General features: G+C 40.2%; 2 protein-coding genes across 5 annotated transcripts; one reads left to right on the top strand and one right to left on the bottom strand.

Moving 5' to 3' along the window:
• The first annotated feature begins 6,792 nt into the window (after nt 1–6,792).
• bpgm (2,3-bisphosphoglycerate mutase) lies at nt 6,793–16,719 on the top strand. Of its 2 annotated transcripts, none has more exons than XM_028449811.1 (3): nt 6,793–6,909; nt 12,935–13,599; nt 16,183–16,719. In XM_028449811.1, the coding sequence occupies exons 2-3, from the start codon at nt 12,999–13,001 to the stop codon at nt 16,362–16,364; spliced, it is 783 nt and encodes a 260-aa protein (XP_028305612.1). In that variant the 5' UTR covers nt 6,793–6,909; nt 12,935–12,998; the 3' UTR covers nt 16,365–16,719. The 2 variants fall into 2 exon arrangements, with proteins under 2 accessions (XP_028305612.1, XP_028305613.1); XM_028449812.1 differs by lacking the exon at nt 6,793–6,909 and adding an exon at nt 7,484–7,584.
• A 94-nt stretch (nt 16,720–16,813) lies between these two features.
• Nucleotides 16,814–21,041, bottom strand: LOC114465060 (troponin I, slow skeletal muscle-like). Of its 3 annotated transcripts, none has more exons than XM_028449814.1 (8): nt 20,955–21,041; nt 20,253–20,282; nt 20,011–20,091; nt 19,722–19,766; nt 19,080–19,211; nt 18,829–18,918; nt 18,593–18,766; nt 16,814–16,963 (listed from the first exon to the last, which is right to left on the bottom strand). In XM_028449814.1, exons 3-8 carry the CDS (start codon nt 20,035–20,037, stop codon nt 16,877–16,879), a joined length of 555 nt encoding a protein of 184 aa, XP_028305615.1. In that variant the 5' UTR covers nt 20,038–20,091; nt 20,253–20,282; nt 20,955–21,041; the 3' UTR covers nt 16,814–16,876. The 3 variants fall into 3 exon arrangements, with proteins under 3 accessions (XP_028305615.1, XP_028305616.1, XP_028305614.1); XM_028449815.1 differs by having other exon boundaries at nt 20,011–20,017; nt 20,955–21,030; XM_028449813.1 differs by having other exon boundaries at nt 20,011–20,073; nt 20,955–21,013.
• Nucleotides 21,042–21,197: the final 156 nt, after the last annotated feature.

Below are 21,197 nucleotides of genomic sequence, written 5' to 3'. Positions count from 1 at the left end.
TTCTGTCTCAGCACACATTCAAAGCATCGCACAGTGATTGCACAGTAGGAGCCCATGGTCAGTGAGACTGGGCTCTTGATATACTGTATATGCAAATATAGGTACATCAATATACAAAATCAAATTACACCGTGGTTACACATTTGATCATTATAGCCCCTGGCATTGACAGACCACACATGTAAGTAGTTTATCACAATAAAAGTATTTATACTAGTGTCAAGGTATCTTTTAAAATGATGTATCCATCCATCTTCTGCTGCTTATCTGTGGTCAGCATCCTTTGCAGTGAGGTCCAGACTTCCTTCTCTCTTCCTGGGGGATCCTGATGTATGAAAACTGTTACTTTCATACCGGTTCTCCCCTACCATGATGAGCTGCTGTGTGTGTGTGTGCATGTGTGGCCATGATATTATGGGATATTCTCATTATTACAAACTATTTAAAGTTGCAGTATTTAGAATCCTCCCGCCGCTCTGTTTCAAAACTGAAACTTAACTGAAACTCCCTTAAGCCTGATATATACTTCTGTCACATTTTGTTGAATTTATATTGCACTAAATGTCTGAAGACATTTAGATGTTTCATAATTTTACGCCATGAAACACAATAAAGACAAGTGTTCTTCAATTTCAAAACTAGTTTAAGGGGCGTATTCACCAAAGGTTTAGGGGTATTAAAATGTGTGCAAATGTCACTCCACGCTCTAATAAGTAGTACAAACCCCAGTGAATCAGGACTGCGCGCCTTCTGTGCGACACAATGCTCCCACAATCCATTCAGCGTGTTTCTCTCTGATGAATATGTAAAGTAGGCGGATCTCACAATTAGGGTTGGGTACCGAAACACGGTACCAATATGGCACCAGTTTCAACGTGAATGGTAGTAACCAGACTTAATAAGAATGAACATTTTGGTGCCTCATTTCGGTGCCCCGCCACCCCCCCGGTTGATGATTGTGACGTCAGTGCTGCTACTCATCAGATTCAGCTCATCCGTTGCTCATAACTGATAGCGAGAGGATAAAAGACCACATGGAGTTTACTTAAAAGCCAAATAATGCACCGTGTTTGATAACCTATTGACCCGGAGCCAAGCACATCAACATCAGCAGCAGCCAGTGTCGACCTCCCCGGACAAAATAAAGTGGGTCCCGCTAGTGAGGCCCACATCATCGCAGATGATTACAGCAGCCTTTCCTCTTCTGGTCAGTCTAGTAATTTAATGCCAGCTAATGGCAAGCTAGCAAACACTGTTGCCATTCAATGGGTGACAAAAAAATATGAGCTATGTCTTAGACTTCAACTCAGTATCCACTGACTTCCTGTTTAATGTTAAGCTGATAACAAGTTGTGTACGAAGACAAAATGTTGAACTTAAGCCTTAACACCAGATTTAAAAGGCAGTTTTGCATTTACACAGGAATGTAACACATTAGCTACAGAGCTGCCAAGCCTCACACTTTGAGCGTGACAGTAACGCAATTTGACGCATTCTTACACCACATGCCACACTTGACATTTCTCACGCTTATATTTCCTCATTCAATGCTCTATTTATTTTTTCATGATAATGAACTTTGTTCCTCGTGGCTTGCCGTAGCTCGAGTAACTCTGATTGACTGACCGAGATAACCAATCCCAGACCAATCCATGTCTCCTTGTGCCTAAATATCAATCTAACCAACCACGGCAGGCGGGTCTTGACGAGCCTAATGACACCTCACACAACATGCACCGACTCGTCGACATGCTTCCAGAAAGAAAGTGTTTCTAGAGAACAGACGCCGTCTGAGATCATATGTAACTACCCAATTTTGTTCACTGTTTATATTGCTGTGTGTGTGTTAGTTTACTCATCTAAAAAACTAACATTTTGTGTGTGTCTCTCTCTCACTCACATTTGTATAAGGGTGTGCGATCTGACGTTATTAGATCATTAAGGATTACAACATGACGATGTTCTCCCAAATCACAGAGCTCGTAGAACCGTTTGTAGTTCACGTTTGAACCCTTGCGGTGCCGTGTCTGCGTCATGTCTGTGGTCCATACACAGTACATCCAAAGGTTCTTTTCTCTGCCAAATCACACCATTTTCTAGTCAGCATGTCAGCATTACAGGCACCAAAGAATTATTAAGCGCTTAAACGGGGCAGAAGTACGAAGATTTTATTAATATGAGTGTGTTACCTCAATAACAAATGGAAATCACTAGTCATATGTTGTCTTGTTATGTAGCAAGTGTTGTTAATGCTAATGCTACACCATTTTAGTTAAACAAAGTAAAAAGACTGTTGTGTGTGACTATAAGAACATGTCAGCCCTTTTGTTTGATGTTAATTGTACTTGGAACCAGTTTGATAAATTGCTTACATACAATTTAAAAAAACCATTTGAAAATTACCTTTTTTAAGTAGATTTTAAGTAAGTGAATTGATTTGTTTTATTGGAAAACAAACTTTAAAATAGTCTAAATGATTTGAAGTAAAAAAAAATGTATTGTGATTGTGATTTTCTCCCCCCATATTGCCCACACCTACGTGTGTGTCTGTGCTAAACATTAACTTAAATTAATTAAAACTCTTATTCAGCTACTAGCAGTTTTATGAACACTACTAGTAGCTGAATTGCACTTGTAGGTTATATCAGCATAAATACATAGTAAATGAAACAAATGCCTTGTCTAATCTAATGTTCATTTGAACTGTTCTTATTTGATTATTTTTGCATGTAATAGTGTCTTTCTATGGACGTTGAGTCTGCTGCTAAGACATTAACTTGATGTTTTAATTTTTTTTACGTGATTTGCTTTTTAATGACCTCCTTTGTGTTGCAGACAAGGAGAGCTGAAGTAAAGGTAGCTCTGCCTTGGGCCACAGTGTTACTGTTAACCCTAACCCTAACACCTACAACATGAGACACGTCCCCAGCTAAATGATGGAGAGTTGGTTTGAAATTAAATATTGACAAATAAATGTATTTTGTCCAAATTCTTGTTACAGTTTTCATTTCTAATTTCTGGTTGATTAAAACTAGCATTAGGAGGCCACAGTGCAGGGAGAGCCGCTGGCACGGAGGTGAGGACATCAGTCTTAAGATATAAATCAACGTTAAAACAGGCCAAAGCCGTGTTAAAAAAGGACACATTTTTTCGCCAGAACACATCAGGTCACTAGTGTCTCACTCTTGTCATTTTCTGAAACTTGGCTGCCCTGTGGGGTTTACTGCAACCTGTGGCTCAGGAGCCACATGTGACTCTTTGACTCTTTTGCAATGGCTCCCTATAACTTTAAAAAAAATATTGAAAGATTTTTTTTTTTTTTTACAAAGGCTATTAATGATTATTGACAAATATAATCACAACAATATTAATCTCCAGTATTACTGTATATAGTTTAATACAATATTGGTTTATTTGACATCATTTAAATGTTTTTATTAAAATATTTCCATATGTTTCTTGTATACAGTATATATTATTTAAGGTAATATTGTGTTCAATTTGGCCCTGAAAAAATGTATGTGGTTTCATTTTTTTAAGTACCGGTTTAAGCACTGTTTAAGCACCGGAACCGTTTAAAAAATACAGAGTAGGCATCGGTATGGGTTGAAACCAAACCGATACCCACCCTACTCACACGCAGAGAAAAAAAACGGGAGGAGGAAATGTAAATAAATTAACGCAATTCATCAAACTGTTTTATGCTCTAAAAATAGTAAGACACACAAGCAGGTGCAAACACACACAGACCATCGCTGCATTGAATGTTGACACAAAACACAGCGGATAAGAAATAAATGCTCCAAATTAACCTTTCTACTGTAAGAAAATAATTCAAATGAAGCAATAGTCAATATTAACAGCCACTGAATAGGAAAATGCAAAGTAAAGTGTGTGTGGGAGAGAAAAAGCTGGACGCCCGTGGGGGCGTGTGTGCAGTCTGGTGCGGCTGCGGTGGAGAGAGGATGCTGTGCATCCGGAGATACATGGAGATACTCCGGACGCACCGCTCCAATGAGTTCCAGTGTCTTTCTCTCCATGTTTGACCATAAAACTCTCTTATCGCGTTGATGGAAAGAGCATCAGGCCAGAATCAGCTGAGCAGCTGCTTAATTTATGCAGTGATGGCAAAATATGTTCACCAATGAGAGGGTGCGTGACAAGCACTCTCAGGAGGTCAGACCTGCTGGATGATTGTCAGTAGATCATCTTCAAATGGTGCAGACTGATTGACAGACTCTGTTGCTGCATTAACTCAGATCAATGGTTTCTGTTCAAATCTGCCTGTTCTCCAGGTACTGATGGAACAGCCACATTAAATTAGGGGGGAAAAATATCATTAGGTTTTAAAGTTGTTGTTTAAGAAAAAAACATTCTTATTTATTTATTTTGTTTCTTTATCATTTCTAGCGCTGTCATCCTGCCTGTAGTGTTATCCCGCCCACTAGCTAGAGAATGTAGCAGCTGCAGCAGCCACGCTGGATCAATTCACTAATGCACTGTGAACTTACATATAGCATTTAGCATAGCAGGGTTATGTCCAAAGGCAGCATAGAGAGCTGCCTTTTCACGTAAATGGTTTTCATCTTGGGGAACTGAATGCGCATGCGCAAACACATAAAGACATGCTATGGGAACAGAGGCAGAGCAGCAATGTGCTTTTTAGAGGGGGTGTGGCCTCTTCCTCCCTTGCAGCAGATTGAGACTGTGCAGCCGTACCAGAAAATAGTGCTGTTTAGTCATTTGGTCTATGAAACGCACAAAATACTGACACTTTCAAACTTATAGGTACTGAAGGCTATCGGAAATTGAAAAATAAACAATTTGTAATTTCAATAAATTATAATTAAAACAAATTATAAAAATATCAATTCCCCCTTGGGTAGGCACTGCCTACCTTTCCTACCCTGACTGCACGTCACTGCTGCTCAGGGCAGAGTGACAACCATCACTCCACATCCAGACTGTGAAATGAAGTGTGTCTGTTCTTTCCACCTTAAATAAGCTTCTCTTAGGTTTAAACACAATGTATCCGTTTGTTATCACTCTCCCTCTGACATCAGTATGTGGGGCAGACTACATAGTCACAGGGATCCACAAGGAAGCAAAGCCGTTCTTTCCTCCCAAACACAGTTGTGTCTTTAGACTGTAGCTTCTCCACATCGGTTTGCCTTTTTCCTCTTACTTTACCGTGTAACCGCTGTGCCTAACTCCGCAATGGAGACTTCTGTTTTCCATACTAAGATCGTGAACACGTGTAGACTTTTGACGAGCAGCTCAAGCAGCCAATAGCAACGCCCAAAACATCTTATGGAGCACTGTCACAGGCGTAACTATCAATGGTGCAACCAGTGCAGTGCACTGGGGCCCAGGTGCTGTAAGGGGCCCATGAGAGAAGGAAAAAAAAAAGCAGCACTCTCCAGAAGCACCAGATATGCCCGTTTTTGTGAATAGCTTGGGGTGCATTGTTAAGGTAACATTTAGTGGCGGGAGGGAGAGGGGAAATGACTATTTGTCCAATCACCGTCATGATCATCATTCATGATGAGTCACGATGATTCCATCACGAAAAAAAAGTAGAGAGCAAAAAAGGAAAGAAAGAAAGGATCTCTGATTGGCTAAAATTCTACGTCACGCTCCTGGATTTCTAAACTTAATTTACAGGGCCAAGAGAAGGAGAAGAGATTCACTGCCAACTCAGAACACTTTGAATTACAATATGCTTAAAGATGATTTTGGATTTTGGATCAAATGATGCCAAAAAACACTTACATACTGCAGCTTTAAGTCATCAATTTATTTTATTTTTTTTATTATTTCAGCTCCTTAGAATATTATTATTTTCCCATTATATGTATATGGCTAGACCACATGTGTCAAACTCAAGGCCTGGGGTCAAATCCCGCCCTTTAAAACATCCAATGTAGCTCACAGAGAAAAGTAAAAATCACAGAGAAAACATGAATAATTGTATAAAATACCAACTAATTTTAGTTGTAGATATTTGAATCCTTCCATTTACACTCATTCAAGAAACTCTACAATATTTGCAGTGCTCACAGTTTTCAGAAAACATGCCATAATTTAACAGTCGTTTTTAATCTCACATTTTGCTGAATGAACTCAAACGGATTTTTTTTTTTTTTTTTTTTCAAAATTCTGCAAATTTCCTCAAATCATTCCAGAAGATTTCTTCAAAAATAATTTAAAAAAATGGTCCCAAACTCAAAGAAAAATAAAGTGAAGATCCTACCAAGACTGATGTTAGTTATTACTTGGATATTGTCGGTGGCGGTGCCTTACACATTTCACATATTAAAATGAGTTTGACGTCCCTGTAAACACGATAAGTTTGTAAATAATGATTTTACACATTTTCCTGATTATTGCCTCTGTCCTCCCCCTGTGATTTAAAGAATGCACAACTTGGCATGGCGTCCTCTGTGTCACACCGAGCATCAAACAGAGAACACATCTGTGTGTTGGGTTTTTAGGTTTTTTATATTGCGTTTTTTAGACATATCTTAATGTTCTCATTTATTGTACTCAATTTATTGTTTGTTCCTTTTCTTCTGTTTTTTTTTTCTCTCACGTGGTTTCTTTGGTTCAGTTTTATATAATTCTGCTGCGTGTTACATTGATTATTACGGTATAAACCTCCCACAATTCTGTACTGTACAGACTGCGCACTACATTCAGTATTACGGTATAAACCGGTATTTAATAGCTGTGGTGGGCGTGGCATTTTGCCTGTTTTTCCTTATATGGATATATCTGTCACTTGTGTTTCCGCCCTTATTTAAATCAAAGCTTTGTGATTGGAGCCGGTGGCTGTCAGTCAGTGCAGCTGTCAGTCCTGCAGACGCAGGAGGATGAACTGCCTTAGGGAGAGATTTCGACACAAACCGGGTAAGAAACATGTGTTTTACGCTAATTTTGTGGAGTAGACTGTGTTTACAGATCGGTTCGGTCAGTAGTTCGGCCCTTTTAAGTGTTCTGCAGCTCATTATTCCGCTGAAATTGTCATTTAGTGTTAGCTTAACGCTCTGTAGCAGCATCCCGCGGTTTGTTTTTAACAGGTCACAGTTTACACCATCACAAACAGTGTGTATAATACACCCAATGTTCGCTTATTCATTGACAAATATACTAGATCCTAACGTAGACTACCTAATTTACCAATGAGTGTAATTTCAGAGGACAGAAGATAGGTAAAATAAGATAAAGATTAATAATGAATAATGATGATGGTGATGATATTGAAGTTGACATAATAATAGTATTGATTGAAAAAATAACAATATTAATAAAAATGATGATGATGATGATATTAATAGTAATTTAAAAAAATCTAATAATCATATTGATAACAGTGATGAAGACCTAACAAGCTCCCATTAAAAGCCTAATAATACATGTGTTTGAACACATTTGTTCACCAAAATGAGGATTATTTGAATAATTAAGAGTATCAGCCATCAGAGAGGAATCATATCTTTTTAAAGATGATCCCTGACCTTTCATCTGGCTCCGCCCCTCTCCTTGTGCTTCACATCAGACGGGGACCAGAAACAGGAGCCAGCGGTAAGAAGCAAGCCGAGGATCATATTATTATTATTATTATTATTATTATTATTATTATTGTTTATTATTATTTTTTATTATTATTATTATTATTATTATTATTATTATTATTATTATTAATAATAATAATCTAAACTGAGTGAATAATGAGATCTGATCAAACTGAAATGTGTGTGTACAACTGGATTTGTAATGAAATGAGATTTCTGTTGAAAATCAAACTGTCCACATGACTTCAACTGAACTAGAAATCATTTTTCGCCACACAACTCCCCTCCAACCTGTAACAACAGCTTTTATGATGAGAATGATGAATATCATTTTAACAGCTATGTTTGCTGTTTTGTGTGTCACTGAATGCTCGATGTACATGTACATGATACTTTGTCAGTATTATTGCTCTGTATTAACCTTCCCTGAGAAGCAAAGAAGGGTTTAGGGCTGTGCTCATGGGCCCACGTTAGATTCTAACCTGCAACCTTCCGCTTACAATTCCGCTTGTAAATCTTCTTAATTTGATGATTATTGATGATTTCGTTGTTTAAAACAGTTTAAAATGGTTAAAAATATGACTGCTGTCTAAGTAGTTACTGTACAGCTTCCTAAATTTACCTTCATCTTAATTTCTCTGATCAATAACTAGGATTATGGCTCTGAATGAGACATTTTCTTAGTCTTTGAAAGGACACACACACATCTGACAAGATATTTCATCTGATTGTGTTCCAACATTCAGACTATAGATATTAAAGTTTGAAACCCCTGCAGAGGATAAAGACATTCGCTATGTTTAAAGGTGCAGTCCGCAACTCTCAGATACCTTTCTCCCCTCCCTCCCTGCTGCTCTCTTGCCCTGCCTCCAAACTTTCCAAAGTCCCTCCCTCAGAGGAGCTAACAAGCTTACGTTAGTCTGACAGCAACATTACAATAATACAACATGCTCTGGTATAGCATATTACTGCATTGCTTCTCTCTCTCAATGTGCACACACCTCAGCAGCAGCAGCAACATCACAGTGTCACTTACAGCAGCCCACACGGAGGCTTCTGCACGTACATAAACAACACATGCACCACAGAGTTCTAGTGTAACAATTACAAATCAGATATAATGTAAATCAAGCAGCAGTAATTACCTTTCTAGCAGGAACGTCGCTAATTCCATCTTCTACTCCTCCAGACCATACACTGTAAAAAAGACGGCGCTCCAGCCCTAGGAAAGGGGCGGGGCCTGTGAGCAACAGCTGTCAGACAGCTCATCAAACACAATCCTGGCTCCGATTGGTTCTTTTTGCTCGGTCGTGGTGCATTCTGGCAACCTGCCAAAGGCTGCAGGAGCAGCATGGGGGGGCTCAATGAGTTGTTTTTTTCACACAAACTACTAGTCTGATGTAAATCTGTCCTTACATAGTGACAGCTTTATAAGAGTCGCTTTTATAAGAGTTGCAGACTGCACCTTTAATGTCAGTGCTGTTAAAACGCTGACATTTACCATTGATATGAGGAAGTGTTCCTTCAGTGATTAAAACTGAAACTTTTTTTTTTTTTTTTTTTTTTTTTTACTTATTATCATGCTACCACCTTTTAGACTTAGGTCGGTTGGTCCGACCTGGTGGAGCCCCTACAACCAGTACACAGGTGAGAAATGTTAATTAAGTTACCTGACCGACTGAACACCAAAATTTCAGGGAAGGGGATGCTACTCTGAGGCCTTGTTTACACAAGGAGAATGTCCAAAACAGAACTTTCAAAAAACAGATTCCAGAGTGGAAGTTTTTGAAAACGCTTCGATCTCTGTCTCCGTGAAAACAGAGAAACAAAACTTTCTGTGTCACGGGCATGAGCACTGAGGCTGCAGTGCCTCAGAGGCAACAGAATACAACCCGAAACCAAATAAAGCTGATCTCTCTTTAAGTCTGAACCCATTGCTGCCCAACTCTGTTGACATCCGTGCGCAGCGCACACATGTAGGCAAGTTTCTTTAATAACTCAGCTTTATTTAAAAGCCAGTCGTTCTGCATACAACTGTAAACATGACAAGCAGCTTCATGTGATGCTACACGCTACATAGCCATTTACTGCTGTGCAACACCCACAGCTCAGAGAGCTGCTCTACTCATATACAGTATATATATATGTGTGTGTGTAACAGCACACATCAAGTCAAGAACGAGTTGTTTAGGAATTTTACAACATAATTTATTAATGTACCAGAGGACAGCCATCTCTTCATCTCCTCAGCAAACATTTCTGCATCTTTCTCACACTAATCGAAACACATCACCTGACCGTTCATTCACCGCGCAGCGTCCGACCCAAGTCCAATTATAGTCCGCGTTCAAAAGATGGAAATAAAGCCCGACCCCGGGTTTGGGCAAACAGCTCTCAGAAGTAGTGCAGCACTGTGATTGGCTTCAGAATCTGGTGCAGGCATGAAATACGTCTCCACTGATAAAAGAGATGACAAGTAAATCAACACTTTGTGGGAGAAGTACAGTAGTCCCTCGCTATAACGTGGTTCACCTTTGACCTCTGTGTTTCGCAGATTTTTTTACATTGTAGTTTTGGATGCATTTTTTACAGCATATGAACGCGAATTGTCTTCTGCGTCCTGGTTGACTAATGCTGCGTTCACCCACCAGCGACACATCCAACTCAGTGAGTTTCTCTGCCTGCTGAAGCGAGGAGCTGCGCTCCTTTTTCTCCTCACATAAACCACCAGTGAAAAAAGCCGGTGTGATTAGCGGCTAATGCTATCCTAGCTCAGTGCTACAGAGAGAACTTTTACCTGCTACTACCACCTTCTCGCTGATTCTCCTCCACGCCAAATCCTTCCTAGTCCGGTCCCGGTTATAAAGGCCGGGTCATACAGCTCCAGGTGGTCACACACAGCTTCTACTCCATGGTTGAATGGGTGAACAGACCTGTGTTCGTGTTGACGGCCTGACATCATCGTCAACAAAGACTCTGAATGCGTTCGGCATTAATGTCTGATCGCAAGCAGTGTGACTCTGAAGTGCTGTATGTTTGAAAACAAGTTATGTTTTAAAATCTACGATGGTTTGAACTTTGAAAGTGTTTAAACAAGAGAGAAATGTTTATTCTTGTCTGAGAAAAGTGTATAAAGTGTGTGGTGAGGGGTTTTACAGCCTTAAAACATGTATAGAGGGTTTTCATTAACCCGGAATTCGCCATTTTGGAGATAAAGCAGCAGGTTTACAAACAGCACGAGGATAAGAAAATCCCGATTTGTGAGACGAAATGGTGAACAATTGCCGTGTTATTGGCTGTACCAATCGGTCAAACAGTGAGACACATTTGGAATTTTATAGATTTGCAAAATGCTTTCAGGTTTTAGTGTCAATATTAAGTTTTTCTGCAACAAGCAGTGGCTGAAATAACAGGTCATTTATTTTATGTAATTTTAAAAGAATACGTAACACATTTTTTTAAATAACAGCAACGCATAACAACAGGTTACATGTATTCTGTTTTTTTTATTTTGCAGAAAGGCTGTACTTGAATTAACTTAACAGTAGCATAACTAACTTAGCATCTGCATTCCTTCACCCTTTTTGTTGGTTTAGTTAACTATAGGGAGCCATTGCAAAATAGTCAAAGTGCCACATTAGGCCCCACAACCGCAGGTTGCAGACCACTGTCCTGGGAGAACTGCTGCCCTCAATGTGAGCACGCACTCGGTGAAGGGCTCGTTATGCCTGGCTCTGCGCATTCACAGTTGCATTACCCGCAGCCAAGTTACGTGAGCGCGCACCGTCTTCTCACCTGCAGCGCAGAGCGAGAGAGAAACAGAGAGAAGTGCAGTCTGTGGGACGTGACGAAGCGCTCAGCCGCTCCATCCAAAATGAGGTCACCCATAGACACTCGCATGGATGCGACCAGATAAAATTTTCACTCGCACACACTGAAATAATACTCGCATATGCGACCATTTTGGTCACAGTTTCAAGCCCTGTTGTGGCTAGCAAAGCTAAACCAGGATCTATGAGGCAAAAATCCCGACTACTATGTATCCTGATATCATCAACTACCTGGATTTCACCAAGCCCATACACAGCGGAAGACCTTAAATCTTAGAAGTTTGGAGGTCGGCTGCGGCTGCAGAGGCTCGTGTTAGCAACAGATATATCGGCAGATAACTCAGTCAGTTCTAATAATTTCACAGTGAACCTGCAGCATACTTACTCTAAAATAGTATACGACCACCAGGGAATCTTATATTTAGGCAAATCAAAGAGTTATAGTCAGTTAGATGCGACTACTCTGGGCCGCGATCCTCGGACTGCTACGCCTGCTACATCCAGCGGCCTAGGAAGCAGCGGAGCTTCGTGCCAGCGGAGGAGATGTAAGCGGTGTGATCGGAAGCAGGAACTGGGCTAGCAACTAAGCTAAAAGCTAATCCTCAGAGAACGCTGCTTCCTTCCATCCTGCGTTTTAATGTCCGCTCCCTGGAGAACAAACTGGACTGCCTTAAGATGGATTTAAATGCAAGACGGGAGATGAGGGCGGCAGCGTTTGCATATACACCAATAACAACTAGTGCAACAACGGTGAGCTCGTCTCATGTCACTGCTCTCCTGATGTAGAACTACTGACTATAAAATGCAGACATTGTTCTTCCCTGATCTGTTATAACTTTTGGCAGTCTATAAAACTCCACATGTTTTTCACTGTCTGACTGATTAGTACAGCCAAAAACACGACTATAGTTCACCATTTCTTCTCAAAATTCGGGATTTGCTTGTTTGTGTGCGGTTTGTAAACCGGCTGCTTACCTCCAAAATGGCGATTTCTGTGTTGATGACATGGTTGACGACATGGTTGATGACGCATCCCCTGGGGTAAACTAGGGTCTACTGTACAGTTAAATTCCAAAGATTGAAGCTACTCTTACTTGTGTTTGGCAGAAGTGTCTTTGTGCATGGGCTTATTTTGGTTCATTGCAAAACTACACCTGCAAATAATTGCATAAATGATGTCTCTTACACCACAAATGGCACTCAGTACTGCCCAAGACAGCTTTCTAAATAGAAGTTTGTCACTGGCATCACTTTGTACACTTCCAATTACATGAATAGGATGTACATAAAGTCAGAGTTGTTTAAGTTTCTACATTCCCTGAAGGCAATGTTATTGGGGAAGGTTCCCAGCCTTTTTGTTCAACAAATTTGGCTCCATACAAAGCATGCTGGGTACGATGTGCTCCAGCTTTGCTTCTAACATGTGGTCCAATTAGGTGTTTGAGTTTTTACTAAAAGCGTGAAAATTTACTTCATCACTGAGGTATTTGTGTAATTTATTAGCAAACTAATAATTACTTTTTTTTTCAGATAAGATCGTGAAAGCAGAAAAAGCGGCAGGGACTGGTTGTGAGCCCTAAGGTCGTGTTTCTGGATGTCGACGTACACGCTGCTGCTGCTGCGTCATGGTGAGGGAGCGTGGAACAAGGAGAACCGTTTCTGCAGCTGGGTAGATCAGGGGCTGAGCCCCGATGGGCTGATGGAGGCTCGGACCGCCGGCCGCCTGCTGCGGGAGCGGGACCTTCAGCTGGACATGGTCTTCACCTCTGTGCTGAGTCGCTCCGTGCACACTGCCTGGTTAGTGCTGGAGGAAATGGACCAGCTCTGGGTTCCCGTGGTCAAGTCCTGGCGGCTGAACGAGCGGCACTATGGAGCGCTGATTGGCCTGAACCGTGCTGAGATGGCCCTGCAGCACGGAGAGCAGCAGGTGAAGCTTTGGAGGCGCAGCTACGACATGACGCCGCCGCCTATTGAAGCCTCGCACCCCTACTACACCCACATCTACAACGACCGCCGGTACTCCGTCTGTGACGTCCCCAAAGAGGAGCTGCCCCGAGCTGAGAGCCTGAAGGAGGTGCTGCAGCGTCTATTGCCCTTCTGGGAAGGATCGGTGCTTCCTGAGATCAGGAGGGGACGAACCATCCTCATCTCTGCTCACGGAAACAGCTGCAGAGCTCTGCTCAAACATCTAGAAGGTAAATTAATTTGAACTTTATTTATATAGTGCCAATTACAACAATAATTCATCTCATAGCACTCAACACAAAATGTTAAATTGTTAAGAAAAAAAACCAACAATTCCACATAAACAAGCATCAGAGACGGTGGGGAGGAACAACTCCCTCTTAATGGGTGGAAATCTCCAGCAGAATCAGGCTCAGAGGTAGCAGCTTCTGCTTTGACTGGTTGGGGTTAGTGGACAGGAGGAGGAGAACAGAACAGGATAGAGAGATAGAACATCAGAGTAGAGCTGCAACAAACGATTATTTTTGTAGTCGACTAATCTATCCAATTTTTTTTACATTAGTCCTTCCACCTGTGAATGTGTTCCTGTTGCACTGTGACAGCATGTTTTACAGAGAGGAAATAAAAATATGACATAAAACATGCATTTGTCGTGTAGTTGTTAAAGTATATTAAGCACATAAAATATCATTGAAATTACAATAAAATCATGAATAAATTAAAATATCACAAACTTAAAGTGTAAGTTGTCGAACAAATTAGTAGTAGTAAACAAAGAGTCAGTGTAAATAAGTAACTTTAAAAAGCTGGAGCTAACCTGCAGGTTGTGTAGGTAATGAGGTTTAAACCAATCACAGAGTTCCTTTTACTTAAATCAAGTCCATAAAATAAAATAATAAATAAAAATCTCTCTCTTTCTCTTTCTCTGACAACATTCGTTGCTATGATGAGGCAGTGTGCATCATGACAAAATGAGTGATCAGAATGATTCAGTGCGAGCAACACCGATTTAATGTTAACAATTTCACCTGGTCTAATGTGGCGGCATGAAGCTTATAAAACCAGGAAAAATCCACAATTTAGCTGCGTCATTGTTTAAGCCGCAGGGTTCAAAGCGTGAGAAAAAAGTAGCAGCTTGTAGTCCGGAAATTACGGTATATGACTGTAGCAAAGCCATTATAAAGTTTAATAATACTGCCCCTTTTAGCTTATTTATTGTTTTCCGCTCTCCGCCATTCTTCTTCGCTGTTTACTTGCACAAAGTTAGTGGGGCGACTGCCTCTAGCAGTCAATGTAAGGTCCTGCAGCAGAAAGAAAGCAGCAAGTGGCCGTGGGCTGGATTTTGTCTAGAGGTCAACCGATATGGGATTTTCAAAGGCTCATGCAGATACTGATTTTGAAAAAAAAAAATCAGCCGATGGCCGATATCTAAAGCCGATTTTGGAAGCTGATATTTGAGCATTAAACGTCTTAAGCATTTTTTAAAGCACATTGATTATGAAAGACAATTGAAACACTCATATGATTTAAATGTATATGTTCGAAATTAAATACACCAATAGATCTCTTAACATTTATTCAACTTTAAATATACCCGTACACAACCAAGTAAAACAAAAAGTACAGCACGGGTAAGTAGCAGTAAAGCATGACAACAATATACAATGTGAAATGTGCAAGTAGTCAGTTTAATGTGCACAACTATAACATCACATCTCACTCTCACTAAAATAATCAACTCTTCCCCACCCTTTCCATTTCCTACCTTGACTCTCTCCTCTCTGTTCCCTTCCCCCTCACTTAGGTGTAACACTGCCCTCTGTTTTTATATCCTCCCTATAATAAAGTGTTTGTTACCCTTTCTTAGGGAAGGCTGGTAATGGTAAAAAAAATAATATATATATATTTATACGTGAATTAGCGGGATCTCCTGAGTCCTTGCTGCAACAGTTAAACATCACAGACCGAGGCAGTGGGGATTGATGGACAACGCATTACGCAGCAGTTACGCAGCGGTCAGTAGTTAAGCAATATGCATGCATGGAAATCTAGTGTTAGAAAGCAAACTATCTCCATGGAATTTAGACAGTCTGATCCTGTAACCTTTCATATATATTAATATCTCGCACAGCACCAAAAAGTGCATTTTTAACATTTATGTGATGAAAATATTGGAAATTCATACATTTTCCTTTGACTTTTAATCAAAGCCTAGAAAAATTCTAATAAAGGGTTGACATACATGCTACCAACCAACATGCTCTTGTAAAGACCAGCCGTGTGAATGACGTCTGCTTCTTTAGCTGTATATAGAGCCTATGAGGTAAAAGGTCAGAGGTCGTTCATAGACTGTGGTTGCATCAGAAATGGAAAGATCAACTTTCCCTGAAAGGTTACAGAGTTTAAGTTACTGCAGCTGAGCGTTCCTGCATTCAACTCATTATTATTCATAATACTAAGCCAGCAATAGCAACTTTTATCACACCAGGGCCACAAACTGTGATAGTATCTGATCTGAGGGTCACATTATCAACATTCATGTCCACATTAAAATAATAACCAATCCGAGCATTGATACAGGAAACAACCGTTTGTCTGTTTTTGTTGTCTTTTTCTGTCATTTTGTTGGTTGTTTTGTGTATTTTTAGAATGTTTTTCTTGTTATTTTAGGTACTTTAGTTGACATTTTGTGCAGATTTGTGTCATTTTATGTGTTTTTTAAGTTATTAGACAAAATTAGTCAAAGTGCCACATTTGCTCCCCCATGCCCTTGTCTTTACTGAGTGTTCTAAGCCCTGATTGGTGTCTCTCAGGTATCTCGGACGAGGACATCGCAGATGTGACGTTACCGACAGGCGTCCCTGTTCTCCTACAGTTAGATGAGGAACTGAAACCTCTGAAGCCTCGAGAGCTGCTTGGAGACCAGGAGAAGATCCAGGAGGCCATCAGGAAGGTGGAGGAACAGGGCCGAGTCACAGGTCAAAGGTCGAGTTGACATGTTAACCTCGCTCTAAGGTCAATTTCAACTTTAGTGAAGTCTCCTGTAATAATATTAATAATAACTGAATAATCATTGATAGTTGCTGCAATCAGTTGTTTGAAAAATGTCTGCAATGATAAGGATCCTTCAAAGTAAGATCACTGGATTGTGTTTATGAAATAATAAATAAATTATTCTCAGTAATATTGAAATGAAAGGCTGTTACACACATACACACACAGTGTATCCATCTGTGTATCTGTATTTACTGTGTCTGTTTTGTCTTTGTTTACATTGTTGTTCAGGTTGTTTACCTGCTGCTGTAACTGTTCACTGTGATTGACCTCATTAATAAAAGGGATAAACACTGTGTGTGTGTGTGCGTGTGCATGTGTGTTCTTTATTTCTAAAATGAATGTAGTCCTTCTCTATTCCTTGTTAAAGTGAAATATTATTCAGCAGAGAAGAGAACACGGTGAAGCCTTTAATGTATGAATGAGTGTGAGGTACACAAAGTGAGACAAGCTTCACTGTCCGGCATCGAACATCTTCTTCCTCCCGTCCATCCCTGACATGGCGTCCACATTCTTCCTCCAGTCCGTCACCTCTTCTTTCTACCAGTGGCAAAAAAGCAAAAAACCATTCTAACAGCGGAGTTCATCCAGGCATCAGCGGTGAGTGAAGTAATTCTGCACTACCTAAAAAAACCTCTCTCTACCAATGAAAGTGCCCAACTCATTCTTTTTACACTTGTACATTTTTAAGTGAATTTACCTTTTCCTTTTTTGTATTGTAACAAAGTATCAAAACATTCAGATAATTTGTGTTATTTTTGCTATCAGTTTTTAAATACTTATATAATATTTGGCCTTTTACACTACGTTTAAAGGTCAGCCACTAGACTGGGGGTCGATGGAGTTACACAAGCTCCTCCCCTGCTAAAGTTAGCATAGCTGCATTCTTTGGTAAGACAATCATTGATCTATCTTACATTCATTTAGTAATCTTTGATTGACCCGGTTGTTAAGGAACTAGGTTACCGGTGAGTTAAAAGTTTGTTCCTTGGATGTATGTTTTGTGAGCTGCTTTGATTGGTTTTATTTAAATAAACAAAGTTATAAAATGTCACCATGTAAAGGTCCCTGAAAGTCAGTTGGTAACTAGCAAGATTTCGCTAATATATTTCCTAGCAGAAAAAGTCCAACTGTTCCTGAAATCGAAGATGTTGCCCTTTATTTTCATTACAACCACTGGATAGTGCATCGGTGAGCATTTTTACGGAGTTTAAGTAATCGGCAGCCATATTGGGACTGCCGGTAATTCCCTCTGTTTCTACCTGATTTGAACAAATACGTATCAAAAAATGCAGAAAATTTACGACACTCCATTCGATTCCAGGCAAAAAAACAGCTTCTTTCCCATTGCCACCAGCCTCATGAACACAGCCACTCACTGACATCCCCGCCCCCCCCACACACACACCACGACAACCCCCACCCCGATCATCACCTCCAAGAAGACAAAATTACCTGCTGCACTATATGTATATATATTAATATTTATCCTTTATCTTCTATCTATCCTTTATTTATCCCTCATCTTTTATACGTATCATTATTATTATTATTGTTGCTGGCTTGTTTCTTTGTTTTTTGTTCCACGCACCAACTACCATGTCAAATTCCTTGTGCTATCTTAAAACTGTACTTGGCAATTAACACATTTCTGATTCTAATTCAACAATCTTTATAGCTTTTGAATAATTCAACTTTATCCCAGTGTTTTTACCGTCAGCCTCATCCTTTAACTACGGCCACAATTTTCTTTTCTGTCAGCACATTTCACCTGAGGTTAACACTATAAGAAAAACAATGTTTTTTGCAACTACAGTATGTATGTTTTGTTCTTGCCAAAAAATGAAGTAATAATATGTTAATTGTTTTTGCCTAATTGTTAGCATCAGCAGCCCTCCCTAGATAAGTGTAAATCAGACTTTATTAGAAGGAAATGTGGAAAAGGAAAAACAGTGGGAAAGGAGTTTAAGTAGAATAAGAATAAGCCTTTTTTTGGTTGCACTGTTGGTAATAAGTTATGATGCTGTGCCAGTGTAGAGAGAGTCAGATGGACATTTTTCAGCTATGACCCAGCATAAGCTATCCTCAAGTCTCAGACATGCTGTGCATTCGAAGGCGCCACCCATTCTTTGACCAAGAACGATGCATGAACTTTGTGTGTGTGTGTACCTTCTCCTCCTCTTTCTTCACAGTCTTCAGGTTGGCCTTGAAGTCCACTGACTCTTTGACCTTTGCCCCCAGCAGAGCTCCCAACATGGCGTCGGCCGACACTCGGACTCTCTTCAGGTTGGGTCTCTTCATCTTTCCTTTCAGCTCAAAGATCTTCTGGCTGAGGTCCTGAATCTGGTTCACACAGTCAGCAGCATCACACAGAGCCTCAGTATGTTCCTCTGTCCTCTTCTTACCTCTGTGTCATTCTTCGTCACTTTAGAGTTAATATCGTATCGCTCCTCGTCTACCACGTCGATCTTCTGGTGAAGCTCTTTGCACAGATTCTGAAGATGAGAACCTTGTCAATCTCAAAGCACACAGATGACCTGAGCTTTGTAGTATGTGTTTGTCCTGGATGTGTCCCTGGTTAATTTTCCATACTCATAAACAGGTGGAGTGTTAAAGCTGGTCCTAATGTTTTGGAGCACAGTAGAAATGGGGGTACCTGCAAGTCCTGCATGGACATTCCGCTTAGCTGGAGGTTTGGGACTCTCTCTGCCAGGATCCTCACTCGCTCGTCCTTCCTGTCCTGCTTCTCTTTCTCCCACATGGTCACGGCTTTCTTTAGCAGTTTGGTCTGTACATAGAAATATACACATACTAGATGTACACACTTGTACATTTACATACCACTGTACTCGCGTCTACAATTATACACACTCAGAATATAACAATAATAGGACATACAGTATATCCTATCTTTTCTATCTCATTAGGTACGTTAAACCTAAACTCTGAATTGATAAATGAAGTGAACTATCTCCAGGTTGCATCATTTACTGTAGTTCATTAGCAGGTCTATTCTCCTCTTCCACGAACACATCCAACATTTGAGACTGGGGTCGTGATCCCTCCTCGGCCACACTGCGTTTCCACACCATGCATGCATCCATAAACCCTCATTTAAATAGGACGATCTTCTTCAGTTTTGCATGTATTATAAACCTGTTGGAAAGTCTTAAATCAAGTCCAGCAGGTGAACACTCAGCACTCGGATTATTTGGGATCTCAGTAAATCAGGGTTTTAATGAACAAGCTTCTGAAAAAAAATGTATACATTCTCCCGTTGTCCTCTAAATGGTCGTACCTTCAGGAAGAGTCTGCGAGATGCAGAGATCTTTGGTTTTGCTTTCTGAAACATTCAAAGTGTAGATGAACACATTAAAAGATTCAACCTTAAACACAACACAGACATACAATGTGCTCCTCATCTCCTCATAAAATCTTATCTGTTGTACATGTGTATAACTAGATTATACAAAGAACGTACGTATATTGATGGATACAGGCACATACAGTACATACAGTATATTGAGTAGCTCATATTTGAAACATCATGAAGTGTTCAAATGATTAATACATGAATGTAAACTCACCACAGGTCTGTAGAGGAGGGGGAACATGGAAACCACAGACAGTCAGTGATTGGATCATATTCACTGAGAATAATTACAGTTCTAATTAATAGTACAGGATGGGAACAAAAAAAACCCCACTAGTCATTTTTCTATTACTGTATGATACATGATTATGTACTCAATGATTTTATTTTTGTTTTTCTAACTGAAATAAAGTATTTAATTTTCAAATATATTAAAATGAGGATGTATAAACTTACGCCTCAGACATGGCTGCAGATCCTCTCAACCTGAAAATGTACACACAGGTTCATCATCAGCTTTGTAAGTACTCATCACAAACAAAAGTTTGCTTCAGTGAAGCCCCGCCCCTTCAGTGACAGAGTTTTGACTAGATGGCACAAAAACATAGGAGTAGGACACCCATGTGTCCACATACTGTAGAAGGACACCAGTGAAGCCTTACTGCTTCAGCAGAAAGACATGTTGGACGAAGTAATGCGTCCAGCTTTGTAGGAGCAGGCACTTTGTTTTTCCAACATATCTGTGCTAAAAAACACATAAAGCTTTAAAAATGACACACATCATATATGCATTAATATGTTTACATGTATATAGGTCAGTCGTCCTGCCATTATTTGCTTTTAGTCTAAGTTTTAGTCATGATGAAAAGGGGTAGCTAACTCTGAACTCAGCTGTGCTAATGTTTATCTGAAGGTCGTGACTTTTTCTGAAGGTCAAAGTCTGGAGTCACAGCCAGAGTCAAACGATCCACACAAGTAAAATCCTTCCGTTCAAGTAAAGATTTGCTCAGAGTGGTATTCAGGATGTGTTAGTGAATAAAAGCAGTGAGAGTACAGAATCACAGCTGCTGTTAGTGAAATTATCTGTGTTATCAATTGATATTTTGAAATGGCTTAAGGCCTATGCTGAATCCTGTGATTTCAGAAGAAAAGTCTCACCTGGATTAGTGGAGCACACACAAGGAGTCGGCGTCTTATTGTGAGACTGGAAGGAGGAAACAGGCTGATTTATAGATGCTGGAGCATGTGAGGTGAACATAAATAGACTGTGTGTGTGTGTGTGTGTGTGTGTGTGTGTGTGTGTGTGTGTGTGTGTGTGTGTGTGTGTGTGTGTGTGTGTGTGTGTGTGTGTGTGTGTGTGTGTGTGTGTGTGTGTGTGGTCCTGGCCTTGTGGAGCACTCA

Source organism: Gouania willdenowi, chromosome 6 (assembly GCF_900634775.1).
Source record: "Gouania willdenowi chromosome 6, fGouWil2.1, whole genome shotgun sequence".
Classification (NCBI taxonomy): domain Eukaryota; kingdom Metazoa; phylum Chordata; class Actinopteri; order Blenniiformes; family Gobiesocidae; genus Gouania; species Gouania willdenowi.
Note: the sequence above shows the minus strand (reverse complement) of the source record. Positions and strands in the feature narration are given on the sequence as shown.